General features: G+C 37.3%; 4 protein-coding genes and 1 pseudogene across 6 annotated transcripts; all 5 read right to left on the reverse strand.

The window, feature by feature from the left end:
* Window positions 1–60: 60 nt before the first annotated feature.
* Window positions 61–5,867, reverse strand: GC2 (golgin Putative 2). Its single transcript, XM_086228483.1, has 9 exons — window positions 5,682–5,867; window positions 4,255–5,403; window positions 3,405–3,515; window positions 3,186–3,245; window positions 2,387–2,444; window positions 1,408–1,553; window positions 1,053–1,178; window positions 590–637; window positions 61–462 (listed from the first exon to the last, which is right to left on the reverse strand). Exons 1-9 carry the CDS (start codon window positions 5,733–5,735, stop codon window positions 127–129), a joined length of 2,088 nt encoding a protein of 695 aa, XP_086084609.1. The 5' UTR covers window positions 5,736–5,867; the 3' UTR covers window positions 61–126.
* Window positions 5,868–7,151: 1,284 nt separating this feature from the next.
* Window positions 7,152–9,787, reverse strand: RABA6B (Rab GTPase-like A1I protein). Of its 3 annotated transcripts, none has more exons than XM_086228487.1 (3): window positions 9,731–9,787; window positions 9,246–9,471; window positions 7,152–7,748 (listed from the first exon to the last, which is right to left on the reverse strand). In XM_086228487.1, the coding sequence occupies exons 2-3, from the start codon at window positions 9,461–9,463 to the stop codon at window positions 7,298–7,300; spliced, it is 669 nt and encodes a 222-aa protein (XP_086084613.1). In that variant the 5' UTR covers window positions 9,464–9,471; window positions 9,731–9,787; the 3' UTR covers window positions 7,152–7,297. The 3 variants fall into 3 exon arrangements, with proteins under 3 accessions (XP_086084613.1, XP_086084614.1, XP_086084612.1); XM_086228488.1 differs by lacking the exon at window positions 9,731–9,787 and adding an exon at window positions 9,649–9,664; XM_086228486.1 differs by lacking the exon at window positions 9,731–9,787 and having other exon boundaries at window positions 9,246–9,625.
* A 2,028-nt stretch (window positions 9,788–11,815) lies between these two features.
* Window positions 11,816–12,706, reverse strand: LOC147275315 (putative calcium-binding protein CML26 pseudogene; annotated as a pseudogene).
* Window positions 12,707–14,990: 2,284 nt separating this feature from the next.
* LOC147275316 (Pentatricopeptide repeat (PPR) superfamily protein) lies at window positions 14,991–17,805 on the reverse strand. The gene is made up of 2 exons (XM_086227663.1): window positions 15,374–17,805; window positions 14,991–15,192 (listed from the first exon to the last, which is right to left on the reverse strand). The coding sequence occupies exon 1, from the start codon at window positions 17,753–17,755 to the stop codon at window positions 15,686–15,688; it is 2,070 nt and encodes a 689-aa protein (XP_086083789.1). The 5' UTR covers window positions 17,756–17,805; the 3' UTR covers window positions 14,991–15,192; window positions 15,374–15,685.
* A 1,794-nt stretch (window positions 17,806–19,599) lies between these two features.
* ATLP-1 (Pathogenesis-related thaumatin superfamily protein) lies at window positions 19,600–20,725 on the reverse strand. The gene is made up of 2 exons (XM_086256390.1): window positions 20,583–20,725; window positions 19,600–20,480 (listed from the first exon to the last, which is right to left on the reverse strand). Exons 1-2 carry the CDS (start codon window positions 20,641–20,643, stop codon window positions 19,795–19,797), a joined length of 747 nt encoding a protein of 248 aa, XP_086112516.1. The 5' UTR covers window positions 20,644–20,725; the 3' UTR covers window positions 19,600–19,794.
* Window positions 20,726–26,009: the final 5,284 nt, after the last annotated feature.

The raw sequence follows: 26,009 nt of genomic DNA on the forward strand, positions 1-26,009 counted from the left end.
ATTGTATTATTTGGTATTTGGGGAGGGGGGGAGGGAACTGCACAATTACACCCCAGGTAATTAAGACCTCTTAAAAGCTGAGGAAAATGAACAAAATAATAATATAAACCAAATTACAGTATCACACTATACACCTGCAGTGTTATTAATGTTTTCTAAGGACATGACAGCCCCAGATTTGATCTCATTTGAACCTTGAGAATGGGACATAAGAATATAAATAACCCAGAAGTGAAGACAAATAAAGTAAACCACAGACCATAATCTTGCAGTCGAGTTCCTCCTAAAAAACACTGCTCCGGCTACGAAAATAGAATCCAATTGCTGAAGTGCTGAACCTAGGTGCTCCCTACCTGAACGCATTTTGTCTTCAAATAATTGTCTGCCTGATTCTATGTCCCTTGATGAGGTACCAGAAAATTCAGTCATTGACTTGCTTTCATCTAGCGACCTTGAGACTGCCTGCAGGATACAAAAATTTAACACCAATTTGTAGCTTTCCTTAAATTAGCGCATTTTTGTCTGTGCATAGAAGACCCATCTTGCACATTTAAAATTTATTGCACAGTTATCAGTATAATCAACATACCTCAATTCTGAACTGAAGGGTTGCCTTCTCAGAGGAGAGAGCCTCAACCTGGTTGAACAAGTGGAATTATATATTATACTCTTTCAATAAACCACAGAAAATTCATTCATACGTTGACATAAGATATTGCAGTTAGTTTATGACTACTGAGTTTATTGTCAAAAAACATCATTATGAAAAGAATGCACATCTTACTGAAGCTTAAAGGTGTCATAGCTGTATAATAATTGGTAAATAATCAAAGGTAAATCCTAACATGAAATGTGATTATTTTTCAGAAAATGTTTCAAAATTCTTTTTTTCCCTTTTATTTTTCTTCTGCATCTCTGAGTTCTGTGCAACATTTCTTTTTCGAATATATTTCTGGTTTTTTCCATACATATAAAAGTCGCTGATAAAGGCAAGGACAAATTATTTCTGATGGTCTTATTTATGTAAAGAGAAAGATGTTAGAATGACAAACCTGGGCTTGTTTGTGAATCAAATGGTCAGTCATCTGAGCAAGCCTTCGCTTGAGCTCAATTTCTATGTCTGTTGGATCCTCTATCTCCTTCCTTGTCATTTCAATGTTTGCTTCCAGCTTCTTTGCCTGAAATGTAACAAGAACAAAAACAAATGGTGATATGGAAGAATGGAAGATCACAAATTAAAACCCTCCAAAGATCTATCTGGAAAGTTGGAAACAGCATTTATCCAAAGTTGTCAAAGGCTTTAAACCATAAGTCTATTAGGGTTGTAAGCTTTGGTTATAAAACATAATTGGTCAGCATTTTAGAAAGCATCACAACTTTTGCAATATTGTAAGAAAATACTCTAACCTTATCTTGCAATCGTCCAACTTTATCAGTTAGAAAAGAATACTCAGCCTCCAAAATCTCTCTTTCAAGTTCAACTCCTTTTGGAGCTGCCACTTTCATTAAAGACATTTCTGTCTGATGAGTATCGGAGATCTTCCTCCTGAGTTCTACAAGAAGAAAAAGAGTCCAAAGAATGATATGCCAAGATACCAGTAACACAACATTGATTTCATCATAAACACAAAAAATTTCTTACTTTATGCAAAGCATACACTGCCTTATATACAGTTAATATATGCTCTACCTATTATTACCTGGGCCCTGGAATCAAAACTCTCAAATCTCAAGAAAAAAACTGGTAACATGGTCAACTTTATGTTTAAGGCATGCTTTGGCAGAAAAAGAACCAGACTATTCCAATTTTCCTTGTTCTTGCATTTAGTATAATAAGTAATATCTCATAAATTGAATATACTACATCAAAAGAAGAATAAGATTATTCCCGTTAAGGAAAACTATAAAATTGATTGGCGGTAAAAATGCATACTGTAAAAAAGTTCCAGCAGCCTACTGTCTTAAAGTCCAGTAACCAGTATGCTGTAAACCTTAATGTTCATGCTGTTTTGATTATAAGAATTTTAAGATTCCATTATTACCCTTCTATGATGTCATAAACCATACAACTACAGGTTGCCCTAAACTCTTACCTGTAATTAGCCATAGTCAAATTAATGATGAGAAAACAATGCTTGTATTAAAAGTTTTATCCATATCAAATTCCCATTAAAAGCCTTTAAAGGGGATTGGAGGCTTAGTGAAACAAACCCTCTGATTGTCTTTCATAGGGTACTCATCACAAGATTTATTTATACTTGAATCTTTTACCAAGAGGCAGTTCTAAAATGCATTTAATTTGAAAAAGAAAAAATATATAAATACAAAGGACTTTTCTATTTCCACACCGATTTAAGACATTATTTTGTGATTCCAGAGAGCATACCTTCATGGTTCACTTCCTTTAACTCAACTTGCTGTCGAAGTTCTGCTACCTGATTAACCTAGGCTCCCGAAAGAATGAAAGAAAAACATGTCAACAAGAGTTAAAAATATAACAAGTACTCATTGGGTCTCAGCAGGTGAGGCTAATATACAAATTTTGTTTTACAAAGCAGCAAGAACTTAATGAACATGCCTATTTTTTGTTTTTTTTGCCCAAGGATAAATGTCTTAACCACACAATTGCTGGTTGTTGTTAGAAACCCAGGAGGTGAATAAAAGAGAAAAACACAAAAAATTATAATGAGAGAAAATAAAATTAGCTTTTAATAAAAAATAAAAATTATATAATATACAGTAAAAACTTAAGTTCAGACAGAAATAGGCAGGTAACGAATTTAAGAGAAAAATAATAATTAAAATGAAAACATAATTTGAACTCCAGAAAATCTAGCATTCACATTACAGATATTTACAAAAAATGTATTCCTGCAAAATTTCTGTAACATTACATTAACTATCAGATTGGCGTACATCACATATAAGACAGGGCATCCAAAGCACTCAAGATGCCAAAGAGCAGGGTTTCAAAAACCATAAATGTGAACTGAGAGGACAAGAAAGAAGGATTTTAAGGCCAAGCAGAAGCAATGGCATTTTTACAATATTATTTCATCTACTACATTTGCACTACCTAAGAAATTAACAAACTGAATAATTTTTTGTTGCTCAAAACTTCAATTGAAAAGATTATCAAAGACTTTTGGACCACAGCAATCATCTGAGTCAGAATATCATCATACCTCTACTTCAAGATTCCACTGCACATTGGCTAGGGATTTTGCAAGGTCAGCATTTGCAGCCTGCAACGAATTTTGAGATTTAGTAATAACAAAATCAACCTATATATGCACACTGCCTAAAAAGTTCAACAAAGTTGGAAATTTCTACTTTCGAAATCAGTATGAAACATATATAATTTTCCACTACGCATAAGCAACAGAGGAAAAAGGTTGTAGCACCTCTAGTTTAGCCAATCGCGCAAAGACTGCCATTCTAGTATTATTATGTTTCTGCTTCTCTAAATCAGCAGCTTCCATGGTTTCCATCATAGTCATTTGCAGCTTTGAAGCCTGAAACAGGAAACAAGGTAAAATTAAGAACAACATTGAATGCAAAAGGATAAAGACATTTTAATAAGAATTTGATAAATTAAACAAAGTATTGGTGGGGAGAAAAATGGCCCTGCATAAAACAAAATGGCAAAATAGGTGCTCCAAATAGTAAACAGAAATGTAGCATACATAATGATGTTGCCATATGAAGTTCTGTGGCAATACTAGCTTTATCATTGTTCCCTATTCCCTATTACTTTTAGAGAGATTAGTGTTTGTGATGCTCAAGAAACAGAATTTGTAGCTGACTTCCTCCAAAGCACAGCAAGTCCCTGCTTAGACCGTGCTTGGTTACATCAGAACCTTTAACAGGAAAGCCAAGCAGGTTTAGAAATGCCACCATACAACATTTAAGGCATTAACCATCTATCAAATTCAAGCTGTTCAACTTCCTTATTTGTTGTTCAAATCAATTGATGCTTTGAATCAAAAACTGTAGAACAACTCGATGGAAGACAAGCAGAAAGGTGTTCCTCAATTTTACTTGTCCTAAGCTAGTACCGTGGTTATACTAAACAAAAATACATAAAGATGAAACAATGAAGTAGGCTTCTCTTTATTATAAACTAGGAAAAATAAAAAATAGCACAGCAAAATGTAAGAAAGAAAAATGCTACACATATTATGGTTATGCTGAACAAACCCCACCAATAACAACAAGAATGATAAAAACAAAACTCAATAACCTTAGTCTTACCTCTTGTGCTTGTTGTTTCACTTGCTCTTCAAGTATTTTTTCCAAGCTCTGCTTCTCTCCCTCCAGTCTGGCAACCATATTTTCCCGCTCTTTGATGGCCTCCACAGCCTTAGCTGCCGCTTTCTCAGCCAGAATCTTCTCCCTCTTCTTTCTCCTTTCCTCCTTCTCACGCTCACTTTCAAAATCAGAACTTGAACCCGAGTCCGTGTCTGACTCAGAGCTCCGATCACTTACTGAAGAAAAACCTCTCTTTAAGTCCTCAGAGGTAGAACTTCGAGATGCTTCACTAGACTCATGCTTACCCCTCGCTGTACTTCTCAACCGATCACCTACTTTCTCCCCTCCTATCTTCTTGTCAGATACCCCATCATTTTTCTTTACCGACTGTAAAGAACCCTCCAAAGAAAGCTCCTTAGAATCAAAATGTCCACCATTTTCTTCATTTCCCTTATCTTTTGTTTCCTCCAAAGTGTTCAATCCTACATCCCTATTATTCAACTCTTGCCTTTCCAAAATCTTACCATCACTCTTCAATTCAATAGTTGACGACCTCTGCACTGAATCCCAAAAACTAGACTCCTCCATATCACTCACTTTCCCATTCAACTTACTTACTTCCCCAACACTTGGTCTCCGTGCCGACTTCAAAACATTATTACTACTAGCACTCTTTTGATTCTTCTTAACCTCTAAAACCGACAAATTCGAAGCAGAAGCAGCACTGCCCTGCCTCCTACCATCCTTCCTCAAACCACGAACCCCGGGCAAACCATTGCCACGATTGACGGTAGAAGTGGTTGCCTGATTAGGTGTACTAAGGAGTTGAGTCCAGTCACTATCAGTAAGAGAAGGCTTAGATTTCTGGGTTCCAGAAATCTCTTTATCCCTATTAGGATTACTATTATTATTATCGTCAAGATCACCATTAGCATTATTATTATTATTATTATTATTATTATTATTAAGAATGTTGAAATTCGGATCGCTTTGTAATTTTCCACGATAATCACTGTTTTCTGGAGTTTTCTTTTTCAGCTGATCCTTCAAAGGCACACTGCCTCCCGTTTTCGACGGAGTGCCCAAGTTCAAGTCATCGTCGGCGAGAGTCTTCTCGTTTTTCCGCAATGACTCCGCAGCTTGCTGATCGATCTAAACCGTCCATTACACAATCACACGCATATCACATTATTATTCCAAAAAACTCGAACTTAAAAAAAAAAACCTTCAATTACAGATCGACTAGTTTGTTTTTCACCAAAAAAAGAAAAATCACGAAGTAAAATACTTTTCTTTGTTTTTTATGAATAAGAAGAAAAAAATAGATTTTCGATTTCGACAAATTTCTCTAATTTCAGAAAAAACAGTCAAATTGTGTTTAAAAATAAGGGGAAAAAATAATATTAGAAGGAGAACGGAGAGAATTGAACCTGTTGGAGGATATTTTCAGCGGCTCTGAGCTTGGAGGAGATCCAGTTGGCCATGATCGTGCTAATTTAGCTCTTCTTTTTTCCTATGGAGCTATTGAAGGTGCATTTCTGTAAAACGCAGCGTTTTATTTTGCAGAGGATGAGGGGAGGGGCTGTGAGAACTATGCGAGTGGAAGGAGGAAGAGGGTGCAAGGTGAAAATGCTCGAGTGACAGGCGGGTAAGGTTTGAGTTTCAAGGCCGTTAGATTTCGAGTGAGACACACGGCGTCTGTGGGTCCCACTGGTTAAATTGCAGTGATGACTGATGAAGAGAGAGGGTGACATAACGCGCGTGTTCAACAACGACCGAGCAACGAACGTCCCATACTTTTGATGGTGTTTGGTTGCAGCTTATAGCTTATCCTGGTTGTTCTTACTAGGAGTTAGGGGAAATTCCGTAAAACCCAATTAAGTTTAGGAAGATTTAAAATTCAATCAATTTTATGAATTTTTAGACTAAGATTAGTAGTGATTTATGATTTTTAATCAAGTTATTTTTTTTTTCTTTAACAACTTTATATTAGGTTTTAAAACTTAACATGCAACCTCTATAACTCTACATCTTAAGAAAGAAAATACATTTCAAATCGGAAGAAGATTTTATTATAAATTAAAAAGATTTTCTTATAAATTTTAAAATATCTCTGATTTTCATCTAAAAAACTCAAGCTTAATTATTTCTTAATTCTATCTTATGGGACAAACACTAACGAATGACCATGACACGTACACAAAGACTTTGTACACAAGTTTCACTTTTCACAAGTATCCAAATTGGAACAACAAAAAATAGAGGAGAAATTTCTATAGTTTGATTATTTTTCACTTTGGTGCAATGAATTAAGTACCAAAGTGAAAAATGACAAAAATTATAACAAACAAAAATCTTATTTATCTTTAATTGCAAACGTTGCTGGACCCGAAAGTATAGTTCCCCAAAGATAGATACAAATTACAAATCAAGAAAGATTGCATATAAAGATGTACATTATATGAAGCCCAAAAACCGTTTTCACAAGCCCACCCAACCAATATAGTAACTAAAATGTTCAAAATCCAACCCCAACAGGCCCAATGCTTAACATAGGTAGTTGGTTCAAAATAAATAAGAATATATATTATGGGCTCAAATAGTCTATTACAGGCCTATGAGTCTACATCATCTTAAAATCGACTTTCATCTTAAAATTGACTTTTAAAAAAAGGATTGTCCAAAACTTATATACTGTAGTATTGTACAACTCAACTGTATCATGGTGATATGAGATATTTAACATTTGAGTCTAATGAATACAAGCAAATGGAAATAACTCCTTTCATATCACTTTGTATTGTGTAGTGTTTAATATCATTCATCATCGAGTACTTTTCAACTTAGGCATCGTTTGATAATGTTTACGTGTGTTTTTGTTCTCTTTGATGCAGAGGCCATTAGAAGAAAAGAAATAGGACTATATATATCAGTGATATAAATGAATTCACACAAGAAATCAACCTCAAAATTCTTCTAAGCTATACAAGCTCTCTCTCCATGCATGGAGTATACGAATTGAATGAACCATATATTAATTAATGATCTATGTTGAGCAACACCTAGCTTGTTTAGTAGCCGTAACTTCATGATCTAGATCATGATCTATATGGATGATTTCTTTTGCAGCACGAAGGCTTGGAGTTGTTTCAGCATCCATTTTGGCTTCTAAACTCTTTTGACTTGTGATTTGATGAATCTTAGAGATCATATCCAAGAACACTTGCTCAACATTCACATTCTCTAAAGCAGAGGTTTCCATGAAACACAGGCCTTCTGTCTCTGCAAAACTTTTGCCTTCTTGCTCAGAAACCTCTCTAGACTGACTCAAATCCGATTTGTTTCCAACAAGAACAATAACCATGTCTGAATTACCGAATTCGCGGAGCTCCCGCAACCATTTCTCCACATTTTCAAAGGAATTTCGCCGGGTTATGTCATACACTAGTATGGCACCAAGTGCTCCACGATAGTAAGAACTGGTGATTGCTCTAAATCTGCACCAAAAGAAAGTATATAGGACTTGAATAAGCATATACTTCCACAGTTCTTTGTCTTACATATAAATACAATGCCTTAATTTACAATTCTGATCACCTGGAGAACCATACATACATACATACATATACATACATGTTATAATATTTATGCACAATGAGTGAGGAAGTTTCCCTAGTTTGATGGTGTTGGTCTGGCGTGGTGTACCCATGAGGATTGCCTCACACTCATTATTTCTTGTTTAATTTATATATTATATATATGTCTCTTGTGCATGATTAGGTCCCTTGGCCTCACTTGTCCACAAACATTGAATAAAGTCATAGTTTCTCTTTAACTAGGTCCTAATTTGTTGAGCAATATTGAAAAGAACATGTTTCTACCTCAAGAATCCAAGATTGACAAAAAAATATAAAGCAGGTAAAAAGCAGGAAAGTAAGGGAGAGAAAGTCCATGCATTATGATTTATGGCTAATACTACTACTACTGTTGTTTTGCTAAGCTAGTAATTAAGCTAGGTGGCGCTTATAATATACTAGCAACTTAGCAAGAGCATGACTCGCGGCCTCGATCACGGGTGGTCAGTGACTCAGTGGTGTGGTTCAGTTTGTGTATTCGATCTTCTTTTCGTGAACTCATTTGTGGGTTAATTTATCATCACTAATCAGACTCATGACTATCTAAGTATAGCAACAACGATAACGACACACATCCACAAAACAAATAAAGGAATCGGATAGGAAACTTTGAGGCTTTGAATTTAATTAATACTTCTTGTACTTATCTAGTTATCTTCATGCTTAAGGTTTTTTATTTTCTTGGCCAAAAAAAAAAAAGGTTTTTTATTTTCATTTCCAAATTTTAAAAAAAAAATTTGAGAAATTTATTTTAGGTAGATGGGTCCCACCCGAGTGGGTTTATATTTTATTAGGGTATAATTACAGCTCTTGAGAACTCTCTATGGGACCAAATCATCAAAAAGGAGAGGCACGCGTTGAGGAGTAGTGTTCATATCATAATTCAATTGCTTGAAAAGTTGGGGAAACATAAAAACATCCATAAAAACATTCATTGGAATTTAAGAAATCAAATTCAATGTCCATTAAGGAAGGGCTAACGATCAATTAATTGTCCTACAGCTAGACAACTCAGCTAATTTCCATATTGAGTAACACGTACCACATAATTCTGTATGCCAAGTAGTTGAATAATTCAATTTCCATCCAAGAAACACAACTAATTCAGTGGGTGTTTGGTTCTTAAATTATGCATGTTGTTCATATATTTCCATGACTAATTATTTACAAGCTCTCCAAAATATAAGAAAATTCTTTGGCATATATATGATAGTTCACAAAATGGTCTGCTAATCTTTAGCTCATGACCAGAACTGGATTTCAAAACCAGATGTAAATTTTGAAAAAACGATGATCAAATGAATGAATACATGTACAAGATTAAAACAACGTATGTGATGAAAGAATAAATATGCATACCTTTCTTGGCCAGCAGTGTCCCAAATTTGAGCCTTGATGAGTTTCTCAGCGATCTTGATATTCCGGTAGGCGAATTCGACTCCTATGGTAGGCTTGGAATCCAACCGGAACTCGTCTTTGGAAAACCTGGATAGCAAATTTGATTTCCCAACTCCAGAGTCTCCAATCAAAACTGCCTTGAACAGGTAATCACACTCTTCATCAATTGAATCACCCATCAATTCACCTTTGATCATAATCAGCCAACCAATCAACCTCAGCTAATAATTAAATAAGATCAAAGAACAAAACTAATAAACTCTAAAACAATTTTCAAAGACCAAGAGAAAAAAGCAAATGAGAAATGGGGAAGAGTCATGCTCAAGTGTGTGTGTATATATATATAAAATATATGTGTGTGTACCAAGTCCCAAATCAATCGCATGAGGAAATGAATTGAATGAAATCCATTGGGCATTGCTTTTGGAGGGTACTGAGTCTCTTACATGTGATTACATTGAAAAAGACATGATGGCTGATCCCTCATGCTGTCGAGGTTTAGTGCCTGTCATTAATAAACTAGCTAGCAAACTTAATTCATCTTCACCTATAACTTCTCTTTCTCTAATATCACTCAACCTATTATTTAATTTATTTATGCATTTTTAAAATCTTAGGTGGCATTTTCTTATTGGGCCTTCCCCCACATTATTCTAGCAAAGCAGTAAGTTGATCACGCATCAACCGCTTAAATCTTGTATTTCATTGGTCGGTGAGAAAGGATTATCATTGCAAATGCTATCCACTTGGAACAACTGGTATTTAGATGTGACATTATGTTGGCGATTAGATTCCTTCCTTAATCCTTACCATTGGACCTCGTAATCACGTGACTCCACAGCGTCGGCCCACATTTGAAGAAATGGGTTGGTCTCATTCACATATGTAAGGCTATGTAGCCCATCAATTTTTGGGCTTCAATTGGACATAGCAAAGCGGTGACAAACCAAGTTCTAAATGCAAAGGAGGAAAAAGAGAAAAATAAATCGAAAACGAGAAGATCTGTATGGTGTTTATCTACAATTTTATCTCTGTCCATCCAATTTGAATTTGATCCATTGAGATTTGCCAAAAATTTCACCATCAATGAATAATTTCTCCCTTTTGTCATTTCAATCTCTTGTCTTCCTAAAATTAAATGGAAAATGTGCTCATCCACTACCATCCAAAATGGTTTAATTTAAACCAAGTCATGGCTAGAGTACAATCCATCCACATTGTTCATATTAGGCGTGTGCAAAAATACCGAAAAATCGAGTTTCGAACCAAACCAAACTAACCAGATCGATTTGGTCTAGTCTTGTTTTTTGTTTGTTTTTGTTTTCAGATATTAAACCCAACTAATCCGAACTTTGTGATTTAGTTTTGGTTTTCAATATGGAAATTTTCGATTTTAACCGAATCGAACCATCACTGATAATACGTATAAATTTTTATATATTAATTGTTTTATATATAATTCTAATACCTATTAATTATAGAGTAAACCAAATTCTCTATTATAATTTATATATGTTTTTAAACTGTAAAAGGGTAAGAACTTGTCACTTGTTCATTCTGCTGGCTGTTAATTCTGTTTTTTATGTTGTGTAACTGGTTAGAACTTGTCACTTGTTTGTTTGCGTTGGAATTTGTTAGAACTTGTGTTTGGATTTCTTAAAAGTGCTTAAATTGTCAATATGAGCCTTTATATAATCATATGAAGTGTGCAAAATGAGCCTTTAGCTAGCCAAATTAGGCTTGAAAAATGGGCCATTATCCAAAAAACTCACAAAGTTGGGCTTAATATTTTGACCCAGTTATCTGATTTTTGGATAACCAAATTATTCGAATCAATATATTCACGGTTAACCAAACTTGTCAGATAAGGCTGCTTGATTTGGTTGTGGTTGATCTCGACTGTCCATGAGGTTGAGGCATTTTTTAGCCATAACAATTTCTTTTTAGTCTTTAGTCATTTAATTAGTTATAACTTTCACTGTAAGGAAAAAAGCTTAGGATCATTTTTGAGCATTAGGAAATGCGACCATGTGATTTGATAAAGAAAAGAACATCCATGATTTATTTTTACTTATCAGGGTGAGCTTATTACCATTATGAAGAAGAATGAATGACATGACATTTATCTCATTATATATGATGATAGAATACATTATATATGATGATAAAATACGTGTCACCCGTTCATATGGTGATAATGCTCCCACTGCCACTTTTTTGTGGCAAGCAAAAATGGATTCGAAAAAAAATCACAAGGTTAAGAAAGGATTATCATGATTAATTAGTAGGCATTGGCAACCCAACCGTGTCTGCATGACGTCTTGCATCGCTCAACATCACCATCGGATCTCTGCAAAAAGATGGTTGACTCATCAACGCACCTTCGAATTCAGCCGTTCACCGTCCACCGTCCACCACCACCACTACTATCAGATTTTACTACCTAGAAACTGAAAAATAAATAAAAAAATTGACAGCCCAATTATATTCATCAAACCAAGGGCTGAGAATTTGCTTGGGAAACAAACATAGAGCAGAGAATACAAATAGTAATTTTGCTTACTAAAGTAGCGTGATTTTGAACAAAGCACAAAAGAGTCGTACAAAAATTACAAGAAAATGGAGGAGGATGTCACAAATCCCTTAATCCCTTTTCCACATCCACTTGCAGACTTTTGCTCTAATCTAAGTACATATAAAACCCGTTCTCAAAATTATTTTCATCATAAACTTCAAAAGTCAACCTAAACACTTGGATCGAGATTCGGATCTAATTAAAATCATCTAAAAGAGAAAGACGTAAGACTAGGTGAAGCAAGCACACCATGGAATGAGTGAGTCTAGGCGTTCTTGCTGAGGGAACTGCTGCTGTTGCTCATCATCGTCTTGAACTCCTCGAAATTCACATTCCCATCGCCGTCAGAGTCGACGGACTTGATCATCCGATGGCAATCTTCCATGGAACACGACATCTGAAGCTGATTCAACACCAAATGGAGCTCGGTGGCGGAGATGAGGCCGTTGCGGTCCTGGTCGTAGAGGTCGAAGGCGTCACGGAGCTCGGCGCCGCTGCCGTCGGGGGAGCCGGCGACCCAGAAGGCGTTGAACTCGTGGAGGCAGATGAAGCCGTCCTTGTCGGTGTCGAGGTCAACCATGACACGCTGGAGCTCTTCGGGAGAGACTTCGGAGCCTAGGGCTTTGAGGACGTTGCCGAGCTCGGAGACGGAGATCTTGCCGTCGCTGTTGGCGTCGAAGCTACCGAAGACCTTGCGAACCTCTTCCGTAACCGGTGGTTTGGGGTCGGTGGATTGGGCTGGGCTTGGGGTTCCGTTAGTTGCCATGGTTAGGGTTGGGGTTTTTTGGTAATTTGGTATCTCAGATTTCAGATTGAGAAGAGTTGAAGTCTTGGGGTATATATAGAAAAGATATTGGGGGATGGGACTTGGGACAGTTGGGGGGGTGGGGAAGGGATATTATTTTGAGGCTTTGAGCCACCAATAAAAATGCCGCCAAGAAAGGCGCGTAAAATTATAGACAAAAATGAATGTAGGCTTGAAAATAGAAATTAATAATTCTATAAATAAATGTGGCTTATTTGGGAATTAAAGTGATATACACAATACACCGTAATACACGGCATGGCGCTTTTTCACTTTGGGGGGTTGGAAGAACTTTTTATTTTAAATTTTGCAGTTTGGGGGAGTTGGAAGGATTGGGATGACATTCATTGGTAGAATTTTGTTGTATGTCAATTGTCAAAAAGACTAGTTTAGGATTTATCTTTTATCAACAATGTTGCTCATTCGAAAAGGTAAATGAACGAGAGAGAAAAAATTTCACGGATGTTTCTATAAATAAATCTATTATAGATGAGAGTGATAAATATAATGGGCGAATAGAACTGTCACATAAAATTTTTCAACAATGATTGGATGTAAGAGTTTAGTATATGAAATTACTAAACTTTAAGGAGGCAATAGCACTTTTCATAAATAAAATGTTAGTTTCATGTAAAGGTATTTAAAATAAATTTTTTACCCATAAAGTAATCGAACTTTCGAGTTGTAGTGATAGGAAGTCATGTGACATGTGGCGTGTGCAGGTCGTCCATGGGATTGATGAGGAAATTACCAGGTACACTCGGTTTGGACGCGTTTTCAGTAGAATCAGTACTGCAAAAAAAGAAAAAGAAACAAATAAAGAAGCAACACGTAGACTTTCTGTTTGGTGGGGGGCCTAAGCATTAAGCAACACGTAGTTTGAATTTGGTGGTTGGGATAAAATGTTCCTCATTCGTTTCGTTGCAACATGGCAAAGAGCATGATAAAACTAGAGGCTGCTATTTGCACACTTTTTTTTTTCTTTTTACACACCCTTTTGTAAAAAATAAATCAAAAATCAAAGAAAAAGACACACTCACCCTTCTCACACCCAAAACCAACTCCATTTTTTCTCTTTTGCACACCCCATCAACAGACCCAAAAAAACACACACACCCAGCCACACACACCCCCCTTCATCTCCCTCACCCGACCACACCCACCCACGCAGCCCTCCCTCCACCAAGCCCCAGCCCCGTCGCACCCTCCCTCCAGCCCCGACCCACCCACCCAGCCCCCTCCCTCCCTCACCCAACCACCACAAGCAGCACCCGACCTCACCCCCAACCTTCTACTCTTCTCTCCTCCCTCCCTCCCTTTCTCTCTCTGTTTTCTCCTTCCTTCGGCAGCCACCCACCGAACACCCACAAACCATTCGGCAGCCACCCACCGAACACCCACAAACCATTCGACAGCCAACCGCCGAACACCCACAAACCATTCGGCATATATCCGCCGAACCTAGAGGGAGGTGGGCCGGGTGGGTCGAGGCTAGAGGGAAGGTGCGACGGGGTTGGGTGGGAGGGGGTGTGATGGGGCCGGGTGGAGGGGAAGGTGGAGGTCGGGCTGGGTGGAGGGGAAGGAGGTGGGCTGGGTCGGGGCTGGAGGGAAGGTGCGACGGGGCTGGGGCTTGGTGGAGGGGAGGAAGGAGGTCGGGCTGGGTCGGGGCTGGAGGGAGGGTGCGACGGGGCTGAGGCTTGGTGGAGGGGAGGGAGGAGGTCGGGCTGGGTGGAGAGGAAGGGGGTGGGCTGGTCGGGGCTGGGGCTTGGTGGAGGGGAGGGAGGAGGTCGGGTGTGTTTTTTTTTTGAGGGGTGTGTGTGTTTTTTTTTTTTTGGTCTGAGAGTAAGGGGTGTGTTGGGTGAGGGGTGAGTGTGTCTTTTCCTTTGATTTTTGATTTTTTTTTTACAAAAGAGTGTGCAAAAAGAAAAAAAAGGGTGTTCAAATAGTAGCCCTCTAAAACTATTGTGACACGTTCATGGATAAAAGTACACGATTGCCCTCTCAAAAAGGCCCCATGTGCGGCACACTTGGTGGAAATGGTCGGAAGTTGGCCCAAAAGTGACCGAATGGACTAAAATGGGATACATCATAAACAAAAATTAAATCGTTAACCAACATGAGAAAATGATCAAAATATGTGAATCAATGATGCCTTTTACTCTAAATAACATCTACAAAGAAGGTGAGAAACTTATATATGATTCATGGATATGAATGATTATGTAATTATGAATAGTCCAACGAGACATTACTGGAAATTCATACAAGACCATAGCAAAACAACTGAGAATGACTTTATCAAAGACTATTAGACTGGAAATGGATTGGTAATTAAAGCATATATTTTACTCTTCAATATCTGATTTTCCAGTACATAAAGTTAAATTACAAAGCGGCTGATTGTGCTTAACAAGTAGAATCATTCACAATACGGAGTACTTTAATGAGGAACGAATGAAGGCTCAGGTTCACCCATTCTTAGCTTCTCTGGTTGTATACAATACACCATTGCTGCATTGCAGCCTCATCTGTAAGCAGACAGAATCCGAAAAATGGGTCATGCAGACTGCAAAACACTTGTATGAATCGAGAATTTGTAATTAAATTGCTGCTTTTAAATAAATCTCTGTACACCACTCGTTTCAAATTCAAATATCTTGTATATCCTTGGATTTATTCAATATGCGTACACAGTTTACAAAGACTAACCTCCATGTTGATAAATTCCTTCATGGAATTGTAAACTTTTGAGGTTATTATTGCAACCTGATCAGTTTTATTACCATCCTTTAGACGAATGATACTTGGTCTGCAAAAAACTTAGTCACCCTTTACCTTCTCAATGGGGAGTTGACCATCCAGTCTCTCTTTTCAACTGTATTTTGGAGGTCAGCTAGTTAATTTGCAGTTTCTTTAACCTTTTCAATTCACATGATGATGCCAACAAGATCCTATTGTCTCTTCTTTGTAATTGCTCTCTTGTTTCAGATTGGCTCCACTTCCACATATTTTCTTACGCACCTATCCCTGTGTCCCATTTACGAATTGAAAAGTTGAATCCTCAGCACAAAATTGTTTTCCCGCATTGCCATGTAACTTGTCAAGAATCCTCCAAGTTACAGGATCTGGAGCCAGCCCATTTCTTCTCATCTCTCTTACAAGTTCATACGCTTCCTTCTTCAAACCTAATTTGCAAGCCGCATCAATCACAATGTTATAACTGAAAATATTTGGAGAGACCCCAGCATCTACTAGTTCATAAAGGAAATGACAAGCCTCATCAAATTTTCCTGAATGGCAAAGCCCTTTGATAATGGCTGCATATACAAAACTATCGTGGATCTTTGAGGGCCAAACAACATCATCCCAAAACCTCTTAGCCTCTTCTAATTGATTAGACTCACACAACCCATCAATTATTATAGAGTAAGTGGTACTGTCAGCAGCCACACTACCAGTTACCATGCCAATGAAAATATCCATTGCCTCTGTTGCTTGCCTAAGTTTGAACAAACCACGAAGAACAGCATTATATGTCACGACATTAGGCCTAAAACCTTTCTCTGGCATCACACGAAACAATATACCAAGAGCTTCTTGGGTTCTTCCAACATTCAATAAACCACTAATGATAGTTGTGAAGGTCACAACATTTGGTGCACAAAATTTGCCAATCATCATATCATCTAGTACCTTTAAAGCTTCTTCAATTCTCTCCATCTTGCAGAATCCATTGACAACTATGTTTAGGGTGATCACATCGGCCTGACACTGCGTCTGGAGCATAGATACAAGTACATTCAGAAGCTCAGTTGTGTTATTCACAAGACATAGAGCTCTCAAATATATGTTATACATCCTAGTCCTGTCCACTGCTTTCTTATTTAGCATATATTGAAGAACCTCCCTTGCCTTGTGGAGGTCAGATTCTTGACAAAGACCTTCTACTAGAACCTTGTAAGTGTACTCGGATGGCAAATAACCAAATTCAATTCCTTCCTTTAGCAACTGATAAGCCCTCATCCAACCTCCCTCCTTGCTTAGTCCATGTATAATAGAGTTATATGATATTAAGCTTGGAACAAAGCTTCTATGCCTCATGATGTAAACAATCCTTGACGCCCCATGATGTCTTCCGGCTTTACAAAGCGAATCAATCATTTGTGCATAAACAAACTCCTCATTCACACTCTTCCCTTGTGGCATATCTTCCGCAATGCTAAAAACTTCCTGAAAATACCCTTCTCTGCACATAGAATCAATGAGGTTCGCGAAAGCCGCATTTTTCACAGTTGGATCATCTTCACCATTCATTTTCTCCCAAAGATTTTCCATCAATTCAGTCGCACGCCCAATATCACGCTTCCGAAGAAAACCACGAATCAACACGCTATACGTAAGGGAATTGGGCACAACGCCCTTGTCACCCATTTCATCAAACAGCTTCTGGGCATCATCCAACTCACCAATTCCACAATACCCATCAATCAAGGTCGTGTAAGAAACAGCATTTGGGCAATGACCTCTACTCAGCATATCAAAGAACACTCTATGACCTTGACTGGGTCGCGAAAGCGAGCAGATTTGATACATCAAACGGTTGTAATTAACCAAAGAGGCCACAAACTCAGGGTTAACATGAGTCAAATGGTGAAGAACACCCAATGTGGCATGTGGGGTTTGGGAATCAAGCAAGCGAGCGATGATGACATTGCAAGTGCGCTCGTCGGGGAGGCAATCCGAAGAAATGGAGTGGGCAAAGCGGTGGTGGGCTTCGGCGAAGCGGTTGGAGTCACACAGAGCATGAATGATGCTACTGAGGTTGAGCGAGTCAGGACGGTAGCCAAGGAGGCGAAGGTGGTGGAGTAGGCGAAGCGCTTCGTCGACGTTGCGGTGTGTGGTGCAGAGGCTGTGAATCTTTTTAGTCCAGTACGACCTGTCGTCTATGCTTATTTGGTGCTGGTGTTGGTCTTGGTGTTGGTGATGAGGGGATGGGGTGGGGTGTGTACTGAAGAGGAATACGAGAGGGATTGTTATGGTTTTGTGGTTGATTACCGTCTTGGCTGATGATGGTGTACTTGTGAGGAACATGGTGTGTGCATGCTCGATGCTTCTATTTATGTCATCAAACTGTATTTCGTTTTGAGAAACTCTCTCTGGAATGCAAATGAAGACAAACGTTCATACACCATCTCTGTTATTTGGGCCTAAACGAACAAGGGGGAGTTTGCTTCAGAGCTTAAAGCCCAAACCTCTGTATTTTAAGGTTTGGTCTAGGTTGTGGACCTGGGCCAGGGTTTAAAATAACTTTTACGAATAGGCCCATGCTAAATTTACTTTTTCTTAAAAAAAAAAAGATTTCTTGGTTTGCTAAAACCTGTAGTTCATCAATTTGCTTGGGTAGTGTGTCCAAATTGAAATGTGATAGCCTCATAGGGCAGCCCAGGCATATATTTACTTATTTAGAATTATTGCTCTTGGAAGTTCAAAGAGTCGGGCTCTGAAAATTGAAATGCTATGTTAAGAGTAAAGGTTATGGTGCGGACATGGATAATGTGTAGACACGTATTTAATCGTTTGATACGATGGATTCGCTTTTTTCGATCTTAGAGTATGAAACCTCGTTCACTTCTTATTAGAAACCTTTTTTCAAGTACACATATTTTTATTAAAATTTTAAGTAGTTTTTTTTATGTAAAAACACTTGAAAGTGTTTATTATGTGCTTCTCGACAAATTTCTTAAAAATCTATAAAATAAAATATCAGTTTTTTAATTTTCAAATTTATTTTCAAATCCAAATGGTTTAGATCGTTTTGACTCTCATCTAATAGTCAATTATCTATTTTTTAAATTTACTTTTTCGTCCATGAAAATTGATTTACTGCCTCTTTCTCGTTAATTAATTATTCTTTAGCATTCAATTTCTTCAATTAATTTCCTCTTTAAACAAAACACCAACGCGGGTTACCCTAATACTTTTATAACACAAAACAGTTTTATTTATATTTGCCAAAACCACTAAAAGTGTTTTTACTAATCTTAATATATTTTTGACATATCCAACAGCAGTGTCGAACTCTAAATTTGGGGGTGTCTATGTTAAATCCAATATAAGTTCCCTCACCTATTTAATACAAGGACAAAATAATGCTATGAAAAAACTTTAAAAATCACAGAAAAGTATAAGGGGCCAAAACGAGTAAACATGAATAGTAAAAGGCAAGAACGACATGGCCGCAAAGTTAAAAGGTCCTGAGGTCCAATAATGGTTTTCCACGCGGGCATCCACCAATATGTTTGCCTCCACGTTCATGTGCAGAGGCTTGTATGAGGAATTGAGGGCAGCACTTTTTCAATCTCTTGATATATTCATATATTAATTTTGTTGCCCGACACATCCATCAAAGTAATTAATTAAAAAGTAAGTTAATTATACTTACGTGCTATTTATTATTTTTTTACATATATTTTATAAAATTTTAATAATTATACATATACTTCATAAAATTTTAAAATTATTACATATAATTCTATATAAGAGAAAAAAATAAAAAAATAAAAAAATATATTTATATTAAAATTGAACCTTAATCATATTAAGCCACTTCACCTCTTAATATGCATTATTACATAATATTTTATCATTTTTATCTCACTATAAGAGATTATATATAATAATTTTAAAACTTTAAAAATATACGTGTAATTATTAAAATTTTAAAAAATATATGTAAAAAAATGATAAAGTCGAAAGTATAAGTGTAATTAACCTAAAAAGTTCAAAAATTTAATTTGCAGCGAATTATTGGCTGTTCACCTATGCCCATAGGTTAATTAGCCGTAGAGATCGAAGCCACGATCAGTAGCTCAGTGGTGACAGGGATAATTATTGCAGTGGTACGATTTATAGTAAAGTGATAAAAAATAGCGCAGCAGAGTAGCAGACAAATAGATGCCTCAACGGGCACGCTTTTCAGCTTATAGAGAACTGAGAAAGCAGGTTTACCAAACTACCCATTCATTTGTCATCGAATGACACCCATAATTTGAACTGAAATTAATTAATTACTAGAGTATTCATTCATAATTAAGAGTATAATAATTAAGCTAATGAAAATAGGTAGATGATCAACGCTGGTGAGGGCAGAAGGTAACGACATAGTTTCCACGAGTGCAGGTAGCAATGCTGGTGGGATCATCATAAGCATAAGAATAAGCCTTGGGGCAAGCAGTCTTGAAGATCTTGGAGTAGGCCGTGGGCTTACAAGCCTGAGGACTCCCAAAGCTACCAGTGCAGCAATACCTCGGCGAATTGAAAGCGAAGCAAGCACTCTTGCAAGCGACAACTCTCCGGTTGTCGTGCGACCTCACCTGAAGACCCACCGGACACATCATGTTCAGGTCGCTCACGCAACCGGCGTAGCTGCATTTGCCCGACCCTTTAAAGGGGACGATGGAGATGGCGAGGTTGTAGCCGTCCACGAGGCTCACGTCGTAGAAGTCCTGATCGTTGCCGAGGGTGATCTCGGCCAGGGTGGCGGGTGGAGCTCCGCCGATGCCGGAGCAGAAGAGGTTGCCGCCGCAGTCTCCGGTGGCGCAGCGGCCGCGTCCGGAAGCGTCGAAGGCGCAGCCGTGGCGGCCCCAGAAGCGGCCGGACCAGAGCGGTGGGAGGTGGAGGGAGTAGGCTTTGTTGGGTGGAAGGGTGAAGCCGCCGCGGGCGAGAAGAGGTTTGCCGGCGCTGGCTTGAATGCCTGGCCACACTGGGTGAGAGCACTTGTTGTAGAACGTTACTGTTGTGGCTGACACCTCATTTACTGTACGCACCCAACAAATAAATTAAATTCAAGTTAGAAAAAAATTAACAGCCACGTATTGTTCATATTTATTTTTGTGTGAGCTAGAGAGAATATATCTACCTAGAATGTGGAAAAATAGGAGGGTGGAGAGTATGAGAGTGAGGTTCAGCAATGCAGCCATTGCTCCAAAACTGAACTGAGAGGTGAGTCAACACTCAACAGTGGAAGATAGGGGACTCTTCCTTGAGGACAAGATAAGAAGAAAGCTGGGTTCCTCTTCTGCAGGTGGAGATAGTGAGGGGTTATATAGAGGAAAAGGAAAGGGTCAAAGTGTCAAGGGGGTAAGTAAAGTAAAAGTAAAGGGAATGGTAGGGTAACTACTAGAGGAGAGTGGTTCATTTTTTTGAAATGTGAAACAAATTAAGATGGTTGAAATGTGGGCCTAATTTCATTGTGAAAACCATTTTCATTCAACGAGAGAGAGAGAGAGAGAGATAGAGAGAGAGAGAGAGGTGCAATTACAAGGACTACAAGAGTGAGTGATGGCTGACAAAGTGCTCAAATTTCAAGAATATATGTCAGAGGGTCAGTGGAGGAGAGGTTGTATACTTGTCTGCATCCCAGAAAAAAGAAGCCTATACGGCTATACTATACCATACACATATTCACATGTTGGGACTTGGGAGAATCCCTCCTGCTCTCTCAGTAGCTAAATTACAAAAAAAAAGGAAAAAGAAAACTCCTACGTGCTACTGCTGCAGTGCTGCCCAATCACTCTGCTATTTGCCATGCTAATTTTGCCCTATACTCTTCCAATCCAAGTCTACGGTGTGACGGTGTCCAAAAGTTTTTTTCTTTTTTTTCTTTTTTTTCTTTTTTCAACAAGATTTTTGAATACATATACACCATGACAAATAGCTAGCCAATGAGCAACACAACTTTGTTCAAACAGTACTAGCATATCAGTATTTATATAAATGTTGAAGTCGTTTGTGGTAATTGAAATGGTCTCTTTTTAACGTCATGTTTTCTTTCCCACGTGAGTTGGTGAGCAAAGTGTGCCATCTCTTTCACTCAGTACTCAAACCTGCAACAAAGCCTCTGTGACTCTGTGAGACTGTGTCTGTCCGTAAGCTATAATGGAAAGTAAATGTATGTGGTGCACGCTCATATACATCTCTGGCCGTCCATCAAATCTAACTACCTCCATGATAGAGTTGGCACTTGATCAAAAAAATCAACGGCATAAATGGTTTTGATCTTAATCTGAATCTGCACCGTTGGTAGTGCTAGTGGCAAAAGCAGTACGAACGCCTGTACCTGCACATGAAAGATGATTTTATATGTATATATATATATATCTTTATATCCTATGATTCCTATTAATGTATGCGACCCCACGTAGCTCTCATCGGCCAAAGAGATTCTAATAGAATTTTTGTCCTTTAATGGAGTACTCTGTCCACTAGATTTAATTAAAATTTTTGTTTACTCCAATATTTTATATGTAACTTTGTAACAAATGTAGATCTTTGTTAACGGACAGAAACATCAAACGGTACATGGAAAAAGCTAGAGAACGCTAGCTACCTAGGCCCTTTATACTATTTTCATGACTGAAATTTTAATTTTTAAGAAGGGAATTAATTAAGAAAATAGACCATTAACTTGAAAATCAAGTTGACGAACCACCCATTTGACCAACTTGATCCAGTCAACCGCCACTGCCTCTCCCTCTACTGCCCACTTTCTCGAGCAATTCATTATGAATTCTCCAGTATATATAATTCTTGAATGAATGGAACAACAGTGGCCATAATGGCCTTTGTTTGAGGGTTTTGTTTGAGAGAGTGTTGTCTCCCTTGTTGGTTTGCCTAAATTCAACAACGGTGATATAATGGTAAGCCACGCAGAGATTTGCTACATTGCAAACTCGATCATGTGGAGATTCAATTATGTGATTTGGGGCCAGTCTTTACCAGGCATCTACTAAAACGTTGTATTTTCACAGTAACTGGCCCAAATTAATTAATGGGCCACATTGGGCTATTGTATTCTTGTTAGGCTTGGGCTTGGTGTCCTCTTTCCAGTCTAAAGCTCATTTCGTACTTTTGTGGGCTAGCTCTTGTCTAAAGGTGTTCGTTTGATGAACTAGAATGGAAATAATTCAGATGGGACCTTATAATATTAATCTAGAATCTCACATTCGAATATGACCAACAACTTGGAAAATGGTGGATACCTTTCCTTTTATATGTAATCTATACTATCAATTGGTTCACACAAAGAAGAAAGAAAGGGGAAAAATACCAAGAAGAACGGTTTTTTTATATTTTAATTTGGCTAAACAAGGAAGAAGTGGTTGGCAACAAAAGCCAAGAAATGCAAATTAATGTTTTCTATAAAGTGGTCCCATTTTCCCCACAAAAAAAAAAAAGAAAGAAAGAAGAAAGAACTAATTTCTTGTTTTGGTGAGAATTGTTAAATTGGTAGTCCTTGGAGTGCAACCTGCTTACCATTGAAAAAGGAAATAAGAATAATAATAAATAAAATATATGGGTCGAAACTTGGATGAAGAGATTCAAAATTTTGATGTGTCAGAGAGAGGTTAGACTAGTCTCTATTCTCTAGAGAGAGAAGAAGATGATGAGGTCATGAAGAAAGACAGAGTGGGGAAGAGAGATCAGATCACATGGTGAGGAAATGACATAAATGAAAAAATAGATGCATAAGAGGTAAACTTGTGGTCTTGAGCTGTCGCTCCATATATATGCATATATGTGTAAGCACTGGTCTAGGTATTGTCAATTTCTACTGCAGCCCTAGCCTGTGCTGTGCTAGCTGTTTAATTTCTTACCAGCCTTGGTCAATTTTCTGCTGCTTTCCTCAATTTCTTACCATTTACACTGTTCTTTTATATATCAAATTAACCTACGTGCCTGTACAAAACCCCACAGCTGGGAGCCTGGGAGGGCTATCCCCATCTACCTCTACATCATCTTTTATTCTTTTAACTTTCTTTTTTCTCTTTTTCTTCTTTAAAATAACAGGCTTTGTATACTGATTTCATTTCCAGTGTCACATTTCGCACAGCTAGTTATATAGCATAGTTTTGGTCCAAAACTGAATTACAGAATGGAATAGCCTTCTCATATATAAAACTGTCGATCACTTTGCCAGATTCTATGGAATTATGTGAATAGGACTGTATATAGGGGACCATTTAGTAAGCTTTACCTGTATATACATAATATATGCCAAACATTTGGTTGTTTCATATGATTTTGTGGTACGTGGTGGGCATTGTCAAGCAAAAGGTTTGAAAGTAGAGCTAGAGTTAAAGACAATTATTTGGTGTCGGCAAAATGCATGTGTACTGATCATGACAGAATCTTGTATATATGGTCTTATTCGTTGTGGGTTTGTCCTGCTATAGGTTATATTCTTGAGTAAATGGAATTCATCTTGAACATGTTGTATGGATGTAATATTTATATACATATATTAAAAGCTTTGAATAGTAATTTAAAACGTATGTCTTCAAATTTTTTATTTATTTTTAATTAGTTTTGAATTGAATGATTCATTTTTTTTATTAGTATCAAAGTCATGTTAGACACTTGTCAAGGCCTCAATGACCATAAATGCTTATACGTCACCCAATAAAAGTTCAATTTGGCTTGACTGATGCTACGTACACATGAGGAGCGTAATGATATTGAGATCCCACATTTGAAATCTAGAAGCTTTGCATAATAATTTATAAGATCTTTGCACTTTTATTCATTATCAATTAATTTTTGATTGAATACTCCAATTTTTTTCCAATGTAATATATATAGTTATATATAAGAATTCCAAGATTAATGTTTTATCAAATATGCTTATTGTTGTTCTTCTCATCATGCATTTTTTTTTTCAATGATATAATGCTTCATGGCTTGGAATACGTACTGACCAATAAGAATGTGAGTATGCATGTGAGTTGAGCTTCAAATTTATTTATGTTAATTCTATTGAAGAGGTTTGCTTATAGGAATCTCTCTCTCTCTCTCTCAAATGTCAATATATAAAGACAATATATATGCAAGATTGTATACATACATAATTTGCATTTGACTGACTGTCCTGTAAAATATATGCAGTCCTGATTTCAAAGTAGGATCATGAGAGAAAAAGGAAGAAGATTGCATGAATGAATGAAACTGTGAAAGAGGGGACATGGGCTGCATGGTGTGTTAAAATGGATCTCATGTGTAATTGTGTATGTCTGGTATCTGGTAAGCGATAAGGCGCGCAATACTGTACGAATTACCGACACAGGGTGTCAAACAAGGAAAAGGCATCATAGACATCAGCAAGAAACTACAAAAAGGACGCTTATTGCCGAGGATATCTAATTTCAAATTGAAATTAATTATGAATTAATATCATATATATATCCCGGGAAAAAAAATACACACACACATATATATATATATATATATATATATATATACAATTAAGGTGGTAAGCTAGGTAGACCCTGCAATCTGCATATTTATTGATTATATAGTACTGCTGCTCTGGCCTTAAAGCTAAGTCGGCTTTGTCCCCTCTCTTTCTTGATTTCTCTCTCTCTTTCTGCACCTCTAATTCTATGCCTATGATGGTGTGTGTGTGTGTGTGTGCGATACCAACAAAACGTACCATATAGATCTCAAAGACAATACAATCCTCCCCCTTTCAACTTGTCTTAATCTCTTAATTAATTATATATCTTTCATTAATTCTTCCTTTCTTCATGAACAAAAAAAATTTTCTCTCACGTGAGTAGCTTAAAAGTACTTTGGAATTAATTTATGGTCAGCTCAGCTGCTTTGGATACAGCACCACCTGCAGCTACATTATATATGTCTATGGCGCCGTGGATTGTGGGCTGGATTGTGACTGATAATTGCATATATAGCTTGAAAGCCGTAATTAACTTGACACGTCTGACCTTTGGGACTTGAGATATTCTGATCTAATCCCCATATACATAATATTATTCAGCACCTACCTGATCTAAGATGTTGGCTTATTTTTAGTTATAAATTTTAAATCATAAATGTGAGAACATGAAGTGTGTTATCCAATATATGTGCTTGGTTAAAAGTATTTTTAATATTGGGTTTGCAATTAATCTTCTCAACATTTTTTGCTTCAAGTTGACCATATGTATATGGCTAGTTTTTCCATTTATGTTTGTCCTTTTATTGTTTGGAAATTTGTCCTTTAATTTTTTGAACTTTTGAGGTTACGTTGGATTTATTATCAATGCACTAGCTAATACTAATTTTCACTTCTTTTAAGTAGTGTTGTTTCTTTTTTCGTGAAGATGGTCCCGGTGAATTCGTTTTCCCAGTATTAATTGAAGGGAATGTACATCGATCCATCATATATCATTGGCATATCATTTGCTAAATTTGTAACAAAAGAACAAAAAATCTCTCTAACCTAAATTCTTGGTCACTTCAACATCAAGGTCTAAAGGTCGTCCCCGGCCAAAAATAAAAATAAAGGTAT

Source organism: Dryas octopetala, chromosome 9, assembly GCF_963921425.1.
Source record: "Dryas octopetala chromosome 9, drDryOcto1.1, whole genome shotgun sequence".
Taxonomy (NCBI): Eukaryota; Viridiplantae; Streptophyta; class Magnoliopsida; order Rosales; family Rosaceae; genus Dryas; species Dryas octopetala.